The 23,566-nt window shown below is 35.9% G+C and overlaps 1 protein-coding gene across 7 annotated transcripts in view; it reads right to left on the bottom strand.

Moving 5' to 3' along the window:
- cdk6 (cyclin dependent kinase 6) overlaps window positions 1-18,982 on the bottom strand; it is a 94,328-nt gene extending 75,346 nt beyond the window's left edge. Inside the window, exons 1-2 of one of the 7 annotated variants that reach the window (XM_059012427.1) lie at window positions 18,480-18,982; window positions 16,095-16,318 (exon numbers count right to left, since the gene is read on the bottom strand). In XM_059012427.1, coding sequence (XP_058868410.1) covers window positions 16,095-16,318 — 224 coding nt within the window. In that variant the 5' untranslated portion in view covers window positions 18,480-18,982. Of the gene's footprint in view, window positions 1-16,094; window positions 16,463-17,207; window positions 18,162-18,479 lie in introns of those variants that run through there. The other 6 variants (XM_059012423.1, XM_059012413.1, XM_059012433.1 and 3 more) reach the window with 6 other exon arrangements.
- Window positions 18,983-23,566: the final 4,584 nt, after the last annotated feature.

The raw sequence follows: 23,566 nt of genomic DNA, 5'->3' as shown, positions 1-23,566 counted from the left end.
ACCAGTACTTGCATCAGTTTGTCCTTGCACTGAAATGCTCCATACCCTTCTGCATTCAACTACTGCTCCTACCTATAACAGCTTACTGTATCTTGTATTTGATTTTACTCTTATAGGTATCTGTACTTATGTTTTCTGTAATTGCTCTTATTTGAAATCATTCTCATACGTTTATCATACTTACTAGGTGTTCTTACTGGACTTTACACATATAAGCAAATAGTTACTAAGGTTTAACTGCACTTAGCCAAATTCGCTCTTACTTAGAAGTTACTGTATGCTTTATTTTGCTTTTACTTGAATTGATTTTATTGTACTTTCATATCTGCTCTTATCTGTATTATCATATTCTGTAATGTGATATTTTATAATGCGATACTTTGTACTGTAACAACTTGTAACAATTGTAAGTCGCCCTGGATAAGGGCGTCTGCTAAGAAATAAATAATAATAATTTGAAATGGTAATTTAAATGGTGTTTTGGAAAACTCTTTATGGTAGCTAATGGTATTTTCCATGGTAAACTGAATAGTAATTTAAATGGTATATTCAATGGTAAACTGAATAGTAATTTAAATGGTATATTTCAGTGGTAAGCTCAGTAGAATTTTAAATGACAGTCTAGGTACATTGGGTGGTATACTGTAAGGTACTGTATGGAGGTTTTAGGTTTATAAGCAGATAAGTGTGATTACATTACCATTATAATATTGTGGTATTGATTTAAAGTTTTTTTTAATTTGTTGACATTTTAAAAATAGAAAAAATGAGGGCTCCCGAGTGGAGCATCCGGTAGAGGCGCTCCGTGTGGAGCACAGGATGCGCCCTATAGCCTGGAGGTCGCCGTTTCGAGTCCAGGCTATTCCACTGCCGACCGTGGACAGGAGCTCCCAGGGGGCGGCGCACAATTGGCCGAGCGTCACCCGGGTGGGGAGGGTTTAGGTCGGCCAGGGTGTCCTCGGCTCACCGTGCACCAGCGACCCCTGTAGACTGGCTGGGCGCCTGCGGGCTTACCTGTAAGCTGCCCAGAGCTGCGTTGTCCTCCGACGCTGCAGCTCTGAGGTGGCTGCATGGCAGGCCTGCAGAGTGAAAAAAAGCGGTCGGCTGACAGCACACAGCTGACAGCGTGTGTTCGTCTTTGCTGCTCCCGAGTAAGCGTGGGGGTGGTAGCGATGAGCTGAGCCTAAAATAATACAATTGGCTATTTCAAATTGGGAGAAAAATGGGGTAAAATTAATTGCCGACTACTAAATTTTATATTATATATATATATATATATATATATATATATACACACACACACACACACACACACACACACACATACACAAAATGTGCAGCAAACAGCAATAGTGAACTTTTGGAGTTGGTTCTCCTGCAGAAATAATCAACCAACATTTGTAGGCAGAAATACACAACATTTTTATTAATGAATGGAATTTTGACGGAAATTACAATAAAAAAAATAAAGTGTGTCAGTCTTTAAATAAAAGATCATTTAAAAGTGGAATATTGTTGACCACATCGCTCTTGAAAACTTAAACAGCTGACATGAGGGAGCTATTCAGTCTCAATTCCTCCTCTTCCTTGTTCAGTTTGATGGTTTTGCTGTAAATTAAGGTAGAAATTGTTTTAGAATGTTAAGTCCTGTAAAAGCCTAAACATTTCAGATTATGACATCTAGCACTTATTAATAGTTTTTTTTGTTTTATTTTTATATTGTAACCAACTATTATACCTCAATTTTTCTCCCACTTTGGGATACCTAGTATACAGCTCTGCTCAATCTCCAAGCACACAGCTAACTCCGTACTGGCTTTGGAGTTCTACAGAACAGGGTTGGATGTGCTCCGGCTATGGAGCCCTTGGTGCCTTAGTGGAGCCTGCCAGTTTTCTAAGCTGTGCTCTGGAGCTGGAGCTGGGGATGCTGGAGCATGGAGCCAGAGCTGAGGTTCTGGAGCAGCTCCATTCTTCCCTGTATTTCACATTTTATAGGAAGAACATTAAGGATTGAATTATGCATTTTTAGGTGAACATGGCAGTGAAGAAAGAGATATTCCTCCGCATCCCAAACTGAATAATGCTGAATAAGGTTACGTTAACATATTGAACTACATACCACTTTGTAGTTTTTTATATACTTGAAAAAATGGAAAAATGTGACATTTCAAAATCTAACGTGAAATACTGAACTACTATTATGCCTTCCAGTAGACTTTTGTGATATCATTTTGTAGTTCTTTGATTACATGATGTTAAATAAAATATCTAAATTATGTTCATATACAGACATGCTCAAATTTGTTGGTACCCTTACAGCTCATTGAAATAATGCTTCATTCCTCCTGAAAAATGATGAAATTAAAAGCTATTTTATCATGTATACTTGCATGCCTTTGGTATGTCATAGAATAAAGCAAAGAAGCTGTGAAAAGAGATGAATTATTGCTTATTCTACAAAGATATTCTAAAATGGCCTGGACACATTTGTTGGTACCCCTTAGAAAAGATAATAAATAATTGGATTATAGTGATATTTCAAACTAATTCGTTTCTTTAATTAGTATCACACATGTCTCCAATCTTGTAATCAGTCATTCAGCCTATTTAAATGGAGAAAAGTAGTCACTGTGCTGTTTGGTATCATTGTGTGCACCACACTGAACATGGACCAGAGAAAGCAAAGGAGAGAGTTGTCTGAGGAGATCAGAAAGAAAATAATAGACAAGCATGGTAAAGGTAACGGCTACAAGACCATCTCCAAGCAGCTTGATGTTCCTGTGACAACAGTTGCAAATATTATTAAGAAGTTTAAGGTCCATGGAACTGTAGCCAACCTCCCTGGGCGCGGCCGCAAGAGGAAAATCGACCCCAGAGTGAACAGAAGGATAGTGCGAATGGTAGAAAAAGAACCAAGGATAACTGCCAAAGAGATACAAGCTGAACTCCAAGGTGAAGGTACGTCAGTTTCTGATCACACCAACCGTTGCTTTTTGAGCGAAAGTGGGCTCCATGGAAGAAGACCCAGGAGGACTCCACTTTTGAAAGAAAAACATAAAAAAGCCAGACTGGAATTTGCTAAAATGCATATTGACAAGCCACAATCCTTCTGGAAGAATGTCCTTTGGACAGATGAGTCAAAACTGGATATTTTTGGCAAGTCACATCAGCTCTATGTTCACAGACGAAAAAATGAAGCTTTCAAAGAAAAGAACACCATACCTACAGTGAAACATGGAGGAGGCTCGGTTATGTTTTGGGGCTGCTTTGCTGCGCCTGGCACAGGGTGCCTTGAATCTGTGCAGGGGACAATGAAATCTCAAAACTATCAAGGCATTCTGGAGCGAAACGTACTGCCCAGTGTCAGAAAGCTCTGTCTCAGTCGCAGGTCATGGGTCCTCCAACAGGATAATGACCCAAAACACACAGCTAAAAGCACCCAAGAATGGATAAGAACAAAACATTGGACTATTCTGAAGTGGCCTTCTATGAGTCCTGATCCGAATCCTATCGAACATCTATGGAAAGAGCTGAAACTTGCAGTCTGGAGAAGGCACCCATCAAACCTGAGACAGCTGGAGCAGTTTGCTCAGGAAGAGTGGGCCAAACTACCTGTTAACAGGTGCAGAAGTCTCATTGAGAGCTACAGAAAACGTCTGATTGCAGTGATTGCCTCTAAAGGTTGTGCAACAAAATATTAGGTTAGCGGTCCCATCATTTTTGTCCATGCCATTTTCATTTGTTTTCTTATTTACAATATTATGTTGAATAAAAAATCAAAAGCAAAGTCTGATTTCTATTAAATATGGAATAAACAATGGTGGATGCCAATTACTTTTGTCAGTTTCAAGTTATTTCAGAGAAAATTGTGCATTCTTCGTTTTTTGTGGAGGGGTACCAACAAATTTGAGCACGTCTCTATATATATAAATGTTTTATTATGTCTGTCATAAAATTCTAGGTGATGCAAAACTTTTGGCCACAGCTATATATAGGTTTTTATTTGTTATATAAATTTTGAAAACTTACCATTGTGAAGAAACTGGGATTTATTTTTTATTATTTTGTGTACCAGTTGGTAAGCCGAAGTATGGTCCGCTTTCTTAATTTTCTTTGTTTGCTGTAATACACACAATACAGCAAGTTATAATAAAGCTACTGGCATGGGCATTTAAATATACACTGGACTGCTCTTGAATATTAGCACGTTCACATAACCAAACGCTAACCCCCTTCCTTCTCACACACTCACATACAAACAGCACACTTTTAGCAGTGCGCACACGTGTATGTGTGTGTGTAATAACAGAAGCTTAAAAACAACAAAAAGATATGCAAAATAATATTTATTTACTTACATATGTTTCAGCCTAATTTTTGTCGTTATCTGAATCATTTTTGGTATGCTTTCTCCTTTTCTTTCTGCCAAGTATCACCCAGAATTTATTCACGCAAGGCATGATGTTGTTTAATAAATTGGATGACAGGAAGATTTTTTTTTTGTATTAAATACAAGGCATACCTGCAAATTTCAATATCCTTGGTGGATATTTTTTGTTCTTCCCAGGCCATTTCACAAAATACATTTTAACGTTTCGCCGTTCTGATTCATTTCATTTAGTTTGTCTTCACTTATTTCTTAATATTTAAACTCCACTATCTCAACTGCTTGTTCCACCAAAAAAATGTAACAATAAGCATTTTATTTTTCTCTCTTTAGCTCAGTCTGTGTGGAGAAAATAATTTGGTTATAGCACAAAAAGGATTTATAGCTGAGCTATAGCTGATATCCGCTACATTTTAGAAATAATACTAATACAATATTTCACATATCTTTATAAAATCTGTAAAGGTGTAATATAAATGTAAGTATAATAGCGCTTACCTTGAACATTTGGTTTTTTCAAAAACAACTGCCACTGCAGGATCACCTCGGGAGAACGTCTCGTGCCATCCCATTTAATTATCGTATTCCTTCAAATTTAACACACACTTTTTGAACAATTTTTTGCTTCTCAAAAATAGCCTGCATCTTTAATCTGAGTACAGTATAGTGACACGTGTATTAAAATCGGCAACAAAAGACATGACTACCCGAGTACACAAATAGCAACGTGAGAAAAGACGAACATAGACGTCACTGCCAAAATACACAAGCAGCAACGTGACTTACTGCTGAGAAAAGATGAACCAAACCGTTACTGCCCAATCTCAAATCGTCCATGACATACAGGCAGCCATTTTCAAAGAAGCCGCAGTAGCTTCCTGAGGAATTCAAAGAGAAGCTTTTACAATTTCAGCATTTCTAACAAACAGTACCATCTTGGACAGATAGGAAATGCTGATTAGACCCCTGTATTTTTCGACATGCCAAGCAATACCACAGTTCACAAATTGGCAGAAAAACAGGTGTGAGTAATCACGACTGGAAAGGAGAAGCAGCACATAACTGTAATGCTCTGTGTGACAGCAGACAGCCGCAAACTGCCTCCATATGTGTAACTGAGGTTGTATCTTTGCAAATGCATATTTATTTGATGTTCTATTTTTTCCTCAAATTGAAGGTGGGAAATTTGGGCTGCGTCCTAAATTCGACGGAATACGGTATCAGCTTCTTATACTGACTGACTACAATGTTATATTAACAATATCTTTCCTAATGTGGGCAAACAATTTTTTGAAAGACTTTGGAAGTACAAACGGAGACTTAAAAACAGGGTAAACAAAGACGTATTGAAATATTCTGGCACTCATGACAATTCATTTTACACATTATAAAAGAAATTCAGGAAAATACAAATATACTGGTGGCCACTTAAAATGTATTTTAAAATTCATATTTGCCAAAACTTCTATAAAATAACAGATTTACTCAAAGCATTGTATACAACAATTAACTAATGGCTATTATTATTCTAACACCGTTCATAAACTTTCACCGTTCATTGTGTAGATTTACCATTTATTCCATTCAAATATTACTGAGACTTAATGGTATGTAAAAAAAAGTACCATTGAAGTACCATTGAAATACCATTGTGTATTCTTCTACCATTAAGAATACCACTGAAATACCATTATTTACCATTGCTTACCATTTAAGGCTAAATGGTTACTATTAGTATAGTTTTATAAAGGCTGAGATGCATTTTTAGCCATTTTGGACCACTTTCAAATTTGAACTTTACATTTTACCAGATGGATCAGCTTGATAAATCACACATGAGGCTAGTTAACAAACATAGTTTTTGAAATGCTACTCATCAAACCTTTCAAATGTATGACCGATTCACAAAATTTTATAAAACCTCAGCTGCAAAAAGCATATACAATCTCTGCTTAACTCAAACAGATGTGGTAAATACAGGGCTCATTCAGTTTTTCTGATACATCAAGGACTTTTCAAGGAACTTCAAGGGCCATTTTGACAATTTTCAAAGACCTAATTTAAGGAGTTTGACAATTTTCAATGTTGATAACTAGTAACCAACTGTAAAAATAAAGCTTTTGAATTACAGTTTATTTAACTGCATAATAACAACAATCTAAATTATAAGCTCTGAACCAGTAAACTTTCTTATTCAGTAACACAAGTCAGTTTTGGTTCCTATAGGTGAGTGTTTCATTCTAAAAGCAGTACAACAATTCAGTGTTTTAATTTGTCAGAAGCAATAGTCCAACTATTTTGTGTCTCAATCATAGGCACCTAACTTTGTTAAGAAGTGAGGGGCAAACTGAAGGACTAACTGCAGAGCGTAGAGAGGCAAATTTAAAAAAAAAATTACAATTAAGAAGCTCTAAGAAACCAAGCAAACAGTTTTAGTAATTGCAATCTGACAGAATTGGGCAAGTGTTTCAGTATAAAATGTTCAATATAGCATGCATTCATTACAAATACATGCAAGTAGCTCCAAATGGCACAAGCAGTACCAATGGCATCTCTCTGCACAGTGCTACACCTAGAATTCCCACATGTAGTTTATTAAATGAGAGTTAAACAAAGAAAAGCAAGTACAATTCTTTTGAAAGTAAGCATTCCCTAAGTAAGGAAGTTAAAAATACTTGCCTTGTCAGAAGCACTGTTTCCTGTATAAAAAAAGACTTCATTCTGAAACAAATGCAAACACTTTTTTTTTTTTTTGCTGAATAAAACAATTTTAACAGTATATATTTAATAGTATAAACTAAAGCCTCTTTCACTAATTCACTCCTATCGGGGTCCCGACCTGGGTTCAGTCTTAACAAGGTTGACAGTGCGCAGAACGGACGGGGAGAGGAATATAAGTAGAAACTCGTGTTTTTCGCAAATATTAGCACGAAATAAAACTAAATTCAACCTATAAAACTAAATAAAATGATATGCAAAAATATAACGAAATAAAATGAAAAATCATTATAAAGCAAACAGTGTAGAATTTCAGCAGGAGGCAGAAAATGAGAGAGATACTTAAGAACATAAGAACGTTTACAAACGAGAGGAGGCCATTCGGCCCATCTTGCTCGTTTGGTTGTTAGTAGCTTATTGATCCCAGAATCTCAGATCCCAGGGTGTCAGCTTCAACAACATTACTGGGGTGTTGGTTTAAGACCCTCACAATTCTCTGTGTAAAAAAGTACCTCCTATTTTCTGTTCTGAATGCCCCTTTATCTAATCTCCATTTCTGACCCCTGGTTCTTTTTCAGGTCGAAAAAGTCCCCTGGGTCGACATTGTCAATACCTTTTAGAATTCTGAATGCTTGAAATCACCGCATAGTCTTCTTTGTTCAAGACTGAACAGATTCAATTCTTTGAGCCTGTCTGCATACGACATGCCTTTTAAACACAGGATAATTCTGGTCGCTCTTCTTTGCACTCTTTCTAGAGCAGCAATATCCTTTTTCTAACACGGTGACCAGAACTGAACACAATATTCTAGATGAGGTCTTACTAATGCATTGTAAAGTTTTAACATTACTTCCCTTGATTTAAATATATCCAAGCATCTTATTGGCCTTTTTTATAGATGAAGACAGATGAAGACATTTCCGAGTCAACATAAACTCCTAGGTCTTTTTCATAGATTCCTTCTTCAATTTCAGTACCTCCCATATGATATTTATAATGCACATTTTTATTGCCTGCGTGCAGTACCTTACACTTTTCTCTATTAAATGTCACTTGCCATGTGACTGCCCAGTTCTGAATGTTGTCTAGATCATTTTGAATGACCTTTGCTGCTGCAACAGTGTTTGCCACTCCTCCTATTTTGTCGTTGTCTGCAAATTTAACAAGTTTGCTTACTATACCAGAATCTAAATCATTAATGTAGATTAGGAATAGCAGAGAACCTAATACTGATCCCTGTGGTACACCACTGGTTACCTCGCTCCATTTTGAGGTTTCTCCTCTAATCAGTACTTTCTGTTTTCTACATGTTAACCAATCCCTAATCCATGTGCATGCTTGTTTCTCACACAGAGACCACAGCTCTGTTAGTTACTCAGGTTACAAGACCAAGACCAAGACCAAGACCAACACCAACGCCAACACAAATGGCGTCACAATGCCTTCTTTTAACCTTAGCCCCGCCCCCTTACTGGCAGCCCATCCCATTGGCCTTTAGCCGCACACTAGGTCCAATGGGCACAGACAAACAACAGCCAATGAGGACAGAGAGAACAGCCAATCACAGGGGAGACACAGAAAATGCCCAGACACAGGCTTAGGTTACACAGGGACAGACAGAGGTAAACAAACTAGCGGCAGGAAATACTGAGCGGGAGGGGAACACATTTACAGCAGGAATTACAGTGCACAAACACAGCTGTAAGGATCGCTACAACAGAATTACATTTTTAAATTGGGAGGTTTATACAAACAATACTTTAAATAAATACTTGCAATCGTAGTTGCCAAGGCTCAGTTGTTACCATAGACACGGTCTGAAGGGAAACAGAAGCTCTGACTAGCACTTGCGCAGGTGTATAATTTGGAGCGAATAGTTTGGGAATTAAAATTGTGATGAAAGAGAAGATACGTTTGTTTCTGAAATGCCTAAACCGCACATAACAACAGTGACAAAATAATAATATGCAGATTTTACAACTGTTAGCTGGAATGTGACTCGAAAGATACTGTTGTTAAGCATTAGCTGTTTATTCCTTTTGGGGAAAATATGTCTGTTTGCTTATATGTTGTATTAGTATGCTAATTATTTGTTTTATTTCAAATGGTGCAAACTTTGCACTGGAGCAAATGCTGTTTTGGTTTTGGATGAATTTGAATGAATTAATCTGCTTTGCTTACTGCTTTGCTTAAGTACTGAGAAAACCCAAGCTTGCTGTACACTGTTATATACTAGTGTACCTCCCCAAGCTTGAAATACATTTGTTTAATGGGTAGATTGCTGTATGTGCAATGATTATGACATCTCCATAATAGTAGGGCAGTGTGTATATATTTTTTATTTGATCTTATTGTATTTTTATAGCGGGCATGGGCAGTATTTACTTGTAAATAGGCAGTTAATTAAAAAAATATATTTTTCTGTGCAAGGCCTGTTTCTGTCATGTTATAAAAAGCAGAAAATGTTTAATAAGAATGATGTATGTAGTTAAAACATGATGTATGCTATATATATACTATTGATATACATCTGTTTGAGTTGTTTTTATTAATTGCATTATCTGCAATAAAATGAAATAAAAGTAAAATTTGTGAAAAAAAATTTCACAGGGCTCTAAATAGAAGCAACATTTTAATTACCTTCGGGTTTCAGGTACGAGCCTTTAAAGCAGGAGTGTCCAATCATGGTCTGGGAGGGCCGGTGTCCCTCTTGGATTTTGTTCCAACTGTGCCCTAAATTACTTAATTAGAACAATAATTGGTAATAATTGGTCCAATTAATTTAGGGTACAGTTGGAACAAAAACCAGGAGGGACACCAGCCCTCCAGGACCAGGATTGGAGACCCCTGCTTTAAAGTAAGATGACACTGGCTACGAAAGAAGGACTGCGACTCTATTGTCGTTTTGTATACATAAATAAGCTTACTTGACTTGAAAAACATCTTAAACGATGCAAGCAAATTCCTACTTGCTTTGAGTGAATGAGTAGTGCACAACAAGCTTGAAAGCTGAAAATGAATTTCAATAAAGAACAACTACATGTTTTTAATGAAAAAAAAATCAAAACATTCTAGTCTATTTGACTAATGATAACGATAATAATAATAATTGTTTGGGTTTACTTTTGCCAGCTTGTTTTTCATCCGTATTAGTGTGTTTGAACAATCAATCTGAAAATGAAATTTGGGGGCGGGACTGAGATGTCTCACCTGTCAGTCTTTCATTGGATGAATTGATCTTATGACCGTCACCTTTGTCAGGCGATAATAATACGGAAGGTTTTAGAGCATTGTGGCGGAGTTTCCCGCCCCTATTTATTATTATTTGTATTTTTGTTTGCGGCGCAGTTAAAAGTGCCGCGTCTTTTGTTATTATTTATAATTTAAAACCCTGTGAGGATGCGTGGCTGATCAGCTACTGATTATTTAACTAGCTGACAGTCGCGCATCCTTACCAAACGCGTGCAGACTGTGGCCGAGGGGAAATAAGATAATTAACAGCTAGTTAACCCCTCAGCCAGAGTATAAGAACCTGCAGCTGTCTGCGCTGCAGGGTTGGGTGTACAGAGAGGAGGTACGGGGAGATAGAGAGGAGACAATAACAATTGCTAAAACGTGCTGGAGTAGCCAGCACGACACTTACTTGTTGGTCTGTCTGGTTTGTTTGGCCCTCGTGCCCTTTGGTTTCTGTTTTGTTGTTTTGTTTTAATCTTTTTTTTGTGTTTTATTTATTTATTAAAATCAGCTGAACGTCGTTGCGTTCAGTTTCACCCGCCCATCCATTGTTGTGGTTCTGTTACTTCCTGGTCCGTGACGTCACCACACCTCACCACTGCAAGCCAGTCTGCCACAGCATGCTTTTTAACGAAATTGAGAGAAAGCTTAAATTACAGAATGCTGTCAATAACTAGGAGTTATTGATCGCTTTCTACAGTCAAGTCTAAACTAACGACAGCCTCAGCAGACTATTTTAAGGCATATTTTAATACTACACTTGCTCTGTTATACAGTTTGACAAACATGATTAACACTGCCAATTTTGAAAAAAAAAAAATCTGTAGCTTTATATGAAGGAAAATGTTCAATATAAATATATACTCCCACAAGAACATATTCTCTGGCATCAATGGCGACTTGTGGCTCAAAAAACTGGTGGGGCACAGCCCCCTGCTAAAAAAAACCGAATTAACGAAGCAAAACCGTGCTCAAACCAAGCCCGATTTTAACAACTTTTATGTAAACATTAAGCTAGCTTCCTAACATTACCAGATATTTCATCACAAACAGTTCTACGCCAGATTGTCACAATCAAGAGAGCTGCAAACAACACTACAGGCAATGGTCTCTTATCGACAGACAGCTGCACCTGCACTAACCTGAGCGTTTGAAATGGAAGTATCGTCACACTCTCGTGCTGTTAATAACATTCTGAACTACAGAAGAGTCAGGTTCGGTTTCTGTTGATGTCTCTGGCGTTGGTGGTTTAGTTTTTTTGTTTTTAGAAAAACTCCAAACGTAGCTGTCATTTTGCCATTTTAACAGAGCTACATCAAAATCAAATTCGTTTTTAGCAGATATTTTCGTTGACTGAAAAAGTGAAAGTCTCACATGAGAGTAAATAGAACGGTGAAGGGTCTTAGACACTCTTTGGTTATGTTATTAAGGTTTGAAAGTTTGAAATAAGCTGCACACTTACATATTCACTACCCACTTACGAAAAACATTTTTAAATAATAATAATAAACCCTGGCTGCACAAACATCATTAAAAGCCCAGGAATCCAACACAGAGCAGCAGTGGCGTAGCCAGGATTTTTTTCCGGGAGGGGATGGAAATGGTAACTTTAAGGTGCGTAATCACAGTGGTGCAATTGGTAACCTGACTTCTAATAAACAAATACACTGTTGTGCAAAATAGTTAGAACACTTCCGATTAAAAACAAAAAAGGAAATACAAACTTTTAACATGCACATCAGATTTCAATTTCACATTATGATAATAAATAAAAATAAGTATATATAATTTCATTCGTACTCATGGTTGTTCATTATTATTAACGAACATTTTGTGTTCAAAGCAAAGCAAACCATTGTATTTAATGTCACAAATCCTGACTAATTTAGTTACCGTTTGACTGGCGCAGGACTGCCGGTGGTAGTCACCAGATTGTTGTCTTCAGACAGCGCTCCTTTTCTTTTTATTTGTTTTACCTGCGTTCACAATAAACAGTTTGGACAAATACTGCCTGTGTGAACCTGTTTATTTTCATGGAGCGTTACAATATACATTATACCAGTGCTGCTGATGCAGTCGGTGGGAAATTTGGGCTTGCTTGGTATTGCAAAAAACACTGATCGAAAGAGTCTCTTTTTTTTGAGCACCACAAAACAAACTATGCATTTTGTGTACGGTGTGCAATACGACGTGAAACTTTCACCGATTCATAAACATAAACTCGCCCCGGATTGATTCCCTGCTTTAAGCGGGGTTTATTATTATTATTATTATTATTATTATTATTATTATTATTATTATTATTATCACTAGAATTACAATATTACTCAAACGTCCTCCTACAGTGCTTTTGGTTTAGTTTTTTAGTTTTTTTTTTGGTCCTGCATAAGAATGGAAATCTAATGTGTGCGTATGGAAATGTGTTTACCAGTGTTGCCAAACAAAACGAAAATACAAAGTATTTATTTAAAAAATACTTTTTTTTTCTAAATTATGACATGTCCTGAATTTTTGGCAGACTTGATAGGGGCATCGGAATCAGGTTTTGCAAACTGCCTGTGACTGGCAGCTGCAGGGTTTAAAGTAGTAGGCAACTGTTGGTGGATTCCGTTTTTCTTTTTGCAACAGCTACGGACGCCACCAGTTAACATTAAAAATGCTGATGATGTCATCAAAAAGGGGCGGATTTTCGTTCTTGAACGACTGTATACCCATTCATAAAGTGCTTTGCGACAGTCGCCCGTTTGCTCAGATCATTTTATGAATAGCAAAATGGACGACTTGTTTTATACAAAATTCGTTTTAGTACCGCAGTCGGCAAGTACTTTTATGAATAGGGTCCCAGATGCGTCAATATCGTACTTCAGAGCGCTGATGTGCAGTAGAGGCTTTGTAGTAAATATCCATGTGTTTATGTATGCTATCAGTTCATTATTTCATGTTTTACAATACATATCATTCATGCCCAAGTCCAAAGCAATGCCTTTCCATGTTTTCTTTTTTTTCCACCAAAGTCTTTGTAATCTTTGTTGGATTTATCATAAAGTATTTTTTGTTTGGCGACACACACAATTAGTTTTTCCAATTTGTTCAGGAAACTGCAAGAACCCACATGTCTTCCCAGTCATTTTTCATTGGTCAATGTCATTTTAACGCACATTCAATCGGATCAAACCGAACCAGACTCAGTGTGCATGGTGCAATAGGGATCGTTTTTTTCTTCTTAGACGCACATTAAAATCAGATGCATCATCGGATCCAGTGTGCAATGGCCTTTAGACTGCAGATGTTTGATCAGGAACGGGGATTAAACAAAATATACAATAACACATTTTTGGATTGTACCGTAATAAAGAAACAATAATGACTCAATAGGGATCCTCTGAATCAGTGGTGTAGTGCTAAATAAAAAAAGTGGGTAAACTCCCGTTTGGTGGAGTTGAACAGACAGATTGAACAGATAAACAACGAACAGATACATTGTTCATGACCCTGCAGCAACATGAACCTACTAACTTCCTTATTCAAAACAAATAACCTACTAACTTCCTTCTTTAAAACAAATAAATAACTGTCTGGTTCTCTCTTGCCTTTTTTTCAATGCATTAATTAATAGTGAATAATAAAAATAAACAAAAACTCAACTAACTACCTAGCATATATTTAATTAATCACGTTTTATAGTCTCCACAAACTGCCCAGCATCTTCTGTTGCAGTCACACCGCTGTTGTAAATAGTGCAGTGCGGACTATGGATCAAACCAATGTTCTTTTAGGGTGCGTTTTATTGTGTTTATTTAGTTATTAATTTTTATCAATGTTGTACATCTGGCATCTTCTGAATGACTTTCTGTTTGTTATTACATTTTAACCCGTTTAAAGGCAAAACCATAACAAAACATAGACTAATAATGTGTATACACTAAGAGGAAAAGTAGAGGGGCAAAACATAATGCCGGATGATTTGATTCTTATAAGCAGTTGATTCTTAAAAGCAGACGATATGATTACAATAAGTAAAAGCGTGCCTCCGCGCATCAGCAGTTTAAATACAGTATGCAAATGTCAATGGTGCTCAATCACTGAGGGCAATACATCGAAACAAGTTCTTGTGGATAAGCGACATGTTATATGATCACGATTATGTTTATTCTAGGCTGCAGAATCCTATTTTACTACAGTATACTTGAGAAGCGATTGTCTCGTGAGGGTGCCTAGTTTAACTGCCGTGCGGTGTTACGTGTAATGGCTTTTGAATTAAAATGACATTACAGTACAGCATTTTACTGTCATGACTACTACTGCATTTAAGCATCTGCGGCTTACTTATTTTCAGTTGCGATGCAAATCTAACAGTTTTTCACTAAGCAGAGATGGTCTCAATCAAGTTACAGTTCAACAGGAGAAAAAAAAAACACTAAAAAGATCACAACAATCAAGTACGTGTGAAAACATTTTAGTTTTCCACAATAAGAGGCCATTGTGATGGAAATCCTTTTACAGACGGAAAACTCATGTGATTCAGTAATAGTTTTCAGTATGAGTCAACTGACACTTGACATTTTTAATCAACTGACACTTTTAATAAAGATATCCCAGACCTTAATTTAAAGCTTTTTAGTTCAATCACACTACTGAAAAAGCACCTTGCATGACAAACCAACATGTCCAGCTCCAAACAATGAGAATGCAATATGTTTGAGTCTTACCTATTGATACTGGGATGAACTCATCCACCACTCTAAAGTGCTTTGCATTGGTTTCCTTAACACAACCTATGTAAGGTTTTCCCCTCATACACTTATGCTCATCTGTTTGCGATATTAAATTATCACCAGATTGTGTGAGATTATACTGATAAGTAGACACAATGAACAACGCATCTCAAGAACTCTGACCACTTTAAACCCACACAAGTACTGCTAGTGAAGGGCTGCAGTGAGAATTCCACTGGAAATATCACATTGATGCAATTGATAAGGATTGTAAAACTAGACAACATGTTTCTTGTTTCTGCTATTGCACCTATAAAAAGCTACTCCACCTTTGTTAACAACCCTGGACCTATTAGTGTGCCTTATTCAAAGAAGTGCATACAAGTCAACTGAATTGATCTAGGAGAATAATACATAGTAACAAAATCAGATGTGTTCATGTAAATAACAAAAGGGATATCATGTGTGTCTTGATTTATCTTTGTTTTTGTTTTTTCTGTATACCAAATTCTGGAACAAATAAAAACTATAATAATAAAAGACATTTGTGGAATGCAGAATTCTTCTTACAGGTCTGCTTTGAAATGTACTGGTACTGGTACTGTTCTTGCAAATGTTGTCATCAGATCAATGTTAACACAAAACACACATACCCCTACAGTCAAACACATGTTCCATACACATCTTCAGAAAATGTTCCAGGAGCACAGGGCCATCACAGTTTGATGTTTTAATTCTGAGGGAAAACCCACTCAGGCCAAGAATGAAAGTACCCCAAATCAACAAGTACATACATCAGTATTTGTATTTACAAATCCAAAACTTCCCCAAATATTCCGTGCATAGGCTTTATCTTAAATTCTTATTTATCATACAGTAAATATAAAACAACTACAACAAAATGAAACAACAACAACAAACTTGTTATGACACACAGTCACAAAGAAGCCTAAAGTAAACTGTGGACGTCAACTTGACATCCCAAACTATGACAGTTGAATAGTGGAAACCCGTACCCTCCAGTTATTGATCCCTCTCACCTGACAACGTTGGGGTGTTCAAATGATTCCAACTGTTTCAGTACTGCCACCTCGCGGATGGTAGAGAGAGGCATCCCCTCTTCTCCTGTTTGAACCCGGACCCTTTTGAGGGCTACAAAGCGACCCCCATTCTTCAAATCCCGTGCTTTATACACCTTCCCATAAGCTCCTTCGCCGATCTCAGCAACCGGTTCGTACTGTTGAGTTGAGCTTTCTTTATCCATCTTTAGAACGAGTTGTAGAAGGAACCAGCGTCCCAGGCAGGCAGGCAGGCAGGCAGGCAGGCAGGCAACAGCAGTTATAAAGAAGACATCAATTGGGCAGGTGAAGCAATTTCATGTCTATTAAAATATACATGAAAAAAAAAACTAAAACAAATAAAGAAAACATGAGCCAATCAAGTGTATATTGTTAACTGATGTCTATCACCTACCACCCCTTTTCCCTCGATGCTATTAAGTACATTATATTATTAACATATTATAACAAACACGCTAATCGTATCACTATTGAGCCAAGCGTTTATTTTCAGTCATTATATAATTTATAACGAAGTTACGACCTTAATAACATGCAGGTTTAAAATACTTACATGAAATAAACACAAAGAAAATATATACAAATATGAATGCTAAATTAACAGTATGTTTTTCCGAGTGTTGCAACGTGCGACTGTATTTAAAAGTCTTCGCTATACACGTGGTGCTAGTTAAGAAAGCTATTGTCTGTCAGTGATCGATTTGAGTATCTTCACCAAGTCACAATTTGATGGTGATTTTAGTGAGACCCTTGATACAGAACGACAATCTAGATGTGTACATACCATCATCTGTTATATGTAACTATATAATTATCGTTTACATATTATTAGTATCAAATGTGTACAGTAGTAATTCGATTTGTGGAATTCCATTGGTTTTGGAAATAAATATTACCCTTAAAATACGATTATTTATAATTTGTTAAACAAGTATTAAAATATAGGGGAAATACAACCAAAACAGAGGGGAAATAATTGCTAAATTAAAAACAACAACAAAAATCAAACAACGTGCATATTATATATGTTAAAATCAAAACTGTCAAAATAAATGAGCATATAAATTAAATCACCTACAATAGCCGTTTTAAAATCACAAACTGTCGCACGAAGATTGTATCTGTGCCCTCTTCCAATTACCAGATCGCCATAATTTCAAATCGACAATTCCAAAGAGGGATGCAACGTCACTCCGGTGCACCTCTTCCTTCGCGAATGGAACTTTGCAAACAGTTCACTGATCACCTACTGTCCTCAGCCCGGGCCACACAGTTAGAGGCGCAGTGTACTCTCGGGCCCCCATTCTCCAGCAGTAGCAACAACAGCTTCAGCAGGAATTTAGGCAGAGCAGCACAAAAAAGGGGGATTCGTTTCCCACACACATACACAACAAAAACAGTGCAAGTGCAAAAGTTTTTTTGGAGATCAAAGCGTATAGATGAGCTCTTAATCTACCAAATTGTATTTCTCTTTACGCAACCTTTTTTTTTTTTTAAGTTCTAATCCAAAATATTTTAATGCAGGTCTGTGGGCTGCGATTCTGTTTTTCCCTTTTCCCTTTCCCACGCTGGCTGACTATGCCGTGACCCCCTCAGGAGAAGTTTGACACAGAGCTGCAACATTTCCGCATTCCTTAGTGACTACAAAGGAAAACCGCCTCCTTGCTTCTCTGCTGGGTTAGCATTCTTATGTGTGTGTGTGTCAATGTCAAAAGCATAGGATCACCATGGACAAAAAAGCCACTGGGTTTATTAGCAGACGCACTGGCCGATGCCCCAAACTCATGATAACAATGGTGAATTAGAAACAGGACACAGCTAAAGAGGCCAGGTTCAAGGCGATGCAATTATGTATAGGGGTTGGTGTCAGGACATATTTAATTCAACTGAAGTTTATAGCAACATTGCCAATGCCCTTGTAATGCAAACTGCCTTTTAATGCTGGAATTACATTATTTCAAGCTATTATAACCCAGATGCCTTGTTGAAAATCACTCCGTTACCTGGATACTGCTAGATTGGAATAATAATAAACCAAAACAACGTTTAAGACGTCTGCAAAGTATCCCACAAAACAGTGGAACCGTTTCATTTGAACTTCTCCTAAAACACACTGTCATTAATAAATATGTAAATCAATACAGTACATCTCACTTGAACTATAATAGAAGCATTAAAAAAAGTTTGTCAGCTGCCCCATCCGAATGGCTTTTACTGCAGCTTTTTTTTTTTTTTACACAAGCAAACGGATAAGATTATTTGCTAATTACAAACTATCAATAGTCGCTTCTCTGATCACGAAAACCGTTAACCACATTAAAATAAATTATAAGTATGCATACATACCACATTTGTTCATTTCCAGCAACATTTATTTCCAAACGTTGTGGCAGGTCTCTCACACCTAGAGGTGCACTCTAGAATGCTGTTACAGCCACCTCTTTCTGCTTTCTTGAAATAATGTCTACTATCCCTAGACTAAACAGTTGCTATTTCTTAGAAAACCCCAACTCCAACAGAATTGAGAGTGACACACACACACACACACACACTTTTTTTTTGTACCCAGAATACTACGCGACGCATAAATAGAAAGTTTCCGGTTCTATAAGATCACAATTTAGCTATATCAAAAGAAAAACATCCACATTTAAGTTTACATTCAAATGTGTAAATAATGGAATACGCCAGAGTGGAATCAGGTGAATGTTCAGTCAATTAAATTAAGTCGAAAAAATTGTCTTAATGTTAGGTTATTGAGAGGAAATTGCAGCAGCCCTAAGGGGCCAAAACAGGGACATGAATATCAACATTGAAACTTAAAGGCGCCTCAATGAAGAGAACTTTTAGTATTATTTATTTCATTTTATTTAGAGGCGCAAGCCAAGATCTCTTAATGTAAAGACGGGTCAGATCCATACTTCCCTTTGTTCTGTGACCAGGATGAGCGTCTAAAGCTCCTCTTCATCATGGTGACGTAGTGTGCTAATTATAAACTGGGTATCTTCTTCCATTGTTTACAACCAGCTCTCCAGTGCATTAAAACGTTTGTTTAAACTGTTGGTAAGCTTTTTGTTTGTTTGTTTGAACGTATTTATGTATACAATATCTTCTGTTACATCTGATTATTTTGTTTTCTTTTAATTCATTGATATATATATTTTTAAGTACATGTTAGCACATTAAGTAGGGCTCTCAGTCTCTAAACTTTTATTAGAAAATAAGATAGCAAAGTTAAAATTATTCATCAAACTTCTGGGAATGAGGAGAACTGAACTTTTGCTGTGTTAGTTTAAAGTTGAAACAGTTTACAGCTGCTGTGAAGACAGACTGACTACAAATAAGAACCATGTTTTAACAGACAGACTCATTGGAATCAAATGTGAAATAAGGCTTTGTTGCTTTTACAGCTTTAAATGGTAGGACTACAAGCAATTTGGTCAAGGTATGTTTTTTTTTTAAGTCAATGGCTAAAGAGTTTGTGTTAATTCCTAATGTGACTGTGCAGATTATACATACAGGTTAAAAGAAAAGAAAATACTCAATACAATTTAAATGCTTAGTAATTAACCAAAGAGTGTTATTTGTTTCATGTGTTGCAGGTTTTTTTTTTTTTTAATTATTATTATTATTACAGTGGATTTATTGATCGAGCATTTGGTCATTATTGTTGGAAGCAAAATCTCAATGTAATTAGTTTCTTATTTGTGTTAACTGATTAAATACTGGCTGTTTTAAATGTGTTACTCTACACGTTTTGATGTGTAAAAGGTCATGTTTATATTTGTACATAAAAATGAATTGTTAATAATTTTATTCAGAATAAAGGAGTCGCTGCGTATGTGTTATTTGGTAAAGTTTAGTTTTTAAATTATTCAGTAATTGTTAAAGCTTGTGTATTTGATTTAGTGAATTCTTGTTTGTGTATGTTATTGAATGCTAGTATTTGTATTGTGCCTGCTGCACATTAGAACTGGAATATGGAAAACCAAATAATACATTGAACACATCTTGTAATAAAAAAATATATAAAAAAAAATGTGTTTATTTAGCAGACGCCTTCATATGAATAGGGTATTATTATGTGGCTAATAGCTGGACTCAAATAATGTATTAGAATACCCATGACTTTACTCTTGATATAACTTTCAAACCTATTAAACAAGTACTCATAAATACATGAAATCTTAGAAAGCCAATTCCATGCTCTTTCCCATGACTTTTCTATTTTTTATATATTTGGTTCCCAAATACTTTTTTAAATCAGAAAAAGAAAATGATTGGATTGCATAATGTCAGAAAAAGAATGTTTCAAATGTAAATTGTTTATTTTAAAATGAATTGTCAGTATTTAACATAAAGTATTATACATGAATGATTTTGTGCGCATGTTAAATCATTTTTTTTAATGTTACAGTGCAGATCTTGCAATTTTAGCAAGATAGTTCTGGGAACAAACAGGTCTGTAGGGAGGTTTAAATATAATGTTATTAGGGCAGCAGAAAGTGCAGTATATCGGTGACACAACTTCTAATTGGGATATCTGCCAGTAAGTAGCTGTTGGGGGTTTCCTTGACATTTAAAGTTTGTTATCTTTGTGTACACAAGTACAGTACACTGAAAGTAACCCTGAAACCAAGTAAACAGTAAAAGTAGGAAAAACTAAACACTAAATGACTTTATAAAAGAGTTCCAGGAATGGATCTTCAAAACAGCACTGCAATTTCCATTCATTGTAACAATATCTTACTGCTTTAGTCAGAGGCTGAGAGACACTTTAGTTATTAACAGGAAATGACAAAACAGTGATAAACACCAAACTCGATTAACTGCAAAGAACAGTAAATAATGCAGTCTAGCTGAACAAGTTCATTGCAGGAACAGTAATTTATAAATGACTTCTCCTCTTCCCATGCAAGATTTTAGACATATCTGGTATCACCTATTTTACATTGCTTGGAGTTTTCAGTGTTTTTGTAACTGAAGCATACCTTTTAAATTCATGGTGGTTATTCTTTAGAAATGTTGGGGGTTCAACAGCACATTGTGTGTCTGTTTTGTCTAAATTATTTTTCAATTTTGGATCCACGCTCTGTAAATCTAAAAGAATTATTAATGCTTCATTACTTAATTACGGAATTCTGTGTATTAATTTATTTCGAATAAACCTACACAAATGTAATTCTAATGCCCAAAGGTTATAGTTTAATCCCACATTTTATTATTCATTTGGTTCTAAAAACAAAAGTATATATCATACAGACAGTTGCAGTTGATATTCTAATTCAGAATGCACATGGTTGTTTATTAAAATATTTTCCCCCTTTGATTAAAAAAAAATAAAAACTATTGGTTGATCTTCAAGTAACAAGAAAAGCATTGATAAGCTAGGAGTTTTTAAAAAAGGTAATTCAAGAGAGCATAGGTCCATTCATCCTGTGCAAGTGGGTTTAAAAAAAAAAACCTGACAAACAACTTTATATTATCTAATTAAGCAATCTATATGTAGTTTTAAAGCCAAACAATTAAGTTCTTAGTATTAGGTTCATATACTGTTCAGAAGCAATATAAAGGGAAAACTATTCTTGCTAGACAGAAGAACTTTCTGTATTCAAGAAAAAAAACTGCTACCAGTCAGTCAAAAACGGTTTCTTTATCCCTGTTTGTAACAGTGCATGCCTTCAGATAATTAACACAAACCTACCTGTACAATGTTACAATCATTCAGGCATTGCTATGTCATTATTTTAACATTCTAAACAAAATTGTACTTAAGTGTATTTTAAGTGTTAAAAAAAAAAAATCCTTCAATAAAATATGTTTGAGCCATGTTCTGTGGGTGTGATTTATGAAGGATGTTTTACTGTAACTCTTCAGCTGTGGGACTTTTTGGTTATGTCTGCAGCACATTCATGTGTAATATTTATATTTTTGTTTTGAGATGTTTTGGTTTATACAGGAGGTGTACAGTAGAAATGAAACTGTTCACATTTCTTCCCAGCCACTTTCACTTGATGACATTATATAAATCACCCATAACTACAAACATTAACCCTTGGATTCAATTGTAATAATGTTGCCTTTGTCCTTACAGCTAATTTTGAAAAGTGCAAAATAACAAAAGGAACAACAAATGCGATAAAGATAAATGTGATAGATATAGGGTTTTGGCATCATATTCAGCTCTCACATAAATAGTATCACATTCTTATCATACAGATACATTCTATAAGAATAAACCATAAAAAAACATTTGTCAAATGCCAGTGCCTTCAAATGTACTGTATATGTCAATTTACATGAACTCCAGTACCAACACCAGTTCTAGAAATACCCCACATTTGATCTCTGTCCTTTAAAAAGTAGCTTGAAATGTCATTGTATTTAGCTTTTTACATTTCCATTACTTTTTATAGTGTTGTTATTATTATTATTTATTTCTTAGCAGACGCCCTTACCCAGGGCGACTTACAGTCGTAAACAAAAAAAAAATTTCAAGAATCACAGTGGAAGTATTAATACAATTAAGAGCAAGATAAAATACAATAACGTCAGTTCTAGTAAGTACAAGTGTAGTAAGTACTAGTGTTCGCAGTCATTTTGAGTGGTTGTGGGTTCTGTTTATCCAATTTCGAGGAATCATTTTTCTGCCCATACCTGGTTTTAAACTTTCTTTAAGCTTGTCTGGAGAATCCTAAGTGCGGGACTGAACAGCTTTCCTCATTCTATTCAAATCATGTGAGATTCTGGGTAGGGCCGGGAGAGCATTTTGTAACATGATTTGTAAATGAGGAAGTCTGTTTAGTCCAAGCTCAAAGCAAGTATAAAACAAAATAAAACAAACAAAAAAAAAACGTAACGGTGGATATATTTAACTTTATCATGTTTAAATCTTTTTTTAAAGCATGTGCCTTTCTGTGAAATCCATGAAAATATCAATGTTCTATTTTCAAAAATATAAAGTTTCACAGATTTCATACTATTTATTTTATGTTCATTTTATACGTTTACACATATGCAGCCAAAGAAATGACTGCTCCCTCTGTCAGAAAACTAACTGGCTCCACAGTATTATCCTCAGGTCAAGTCTTACTCTTTGTCTTCATATGTTTGCTGCAGCAGTGTCTTGGGGGGGTGGGGAGGACTGTCGTCATCCAATTTTGGGGGCTTTGTCATCGTATGGGACAGATAGCAAATAGATGTAGATCTATCTTAAAAGCAGAAAGACAATTCTAAAAAAAATTACACATTATGTGATTCAGCGGCAAGAGTACATTTAGTTAAAACATTTGTCTACTAGAGTAAGAAGTTTATTTAGTTTTACTCATATTCTATTTAATTGATTATTTAACAATTTCAAAGCTGCAGACTTGCAGACAAGTTTAGGAAAAATTATTTCACTAAAAACCACAGAACATTCAAGTAGTATATGA

Source organism: Acipenser ruthenus, chromosome 3, assembly GCF_902713425.1.
Source record: "Acipenser ruthenus chromosome 3, fAciRut3.2 maternal haplotype, whole genome shotgun sequence".
Taxonomy (NCBI): domain Eukaryota; kingdom Metazoa; phylum Chordata; class Actinopteri; order Acipenseriformes; family Acipenseridae; genus Acipenser; species Acipenser ruthenus.
The sequence above is the reverse complement of the archived record's forward strand: the minus strand, read 5'-3'. Positions and strand labels throughout refer to the sequence as shown.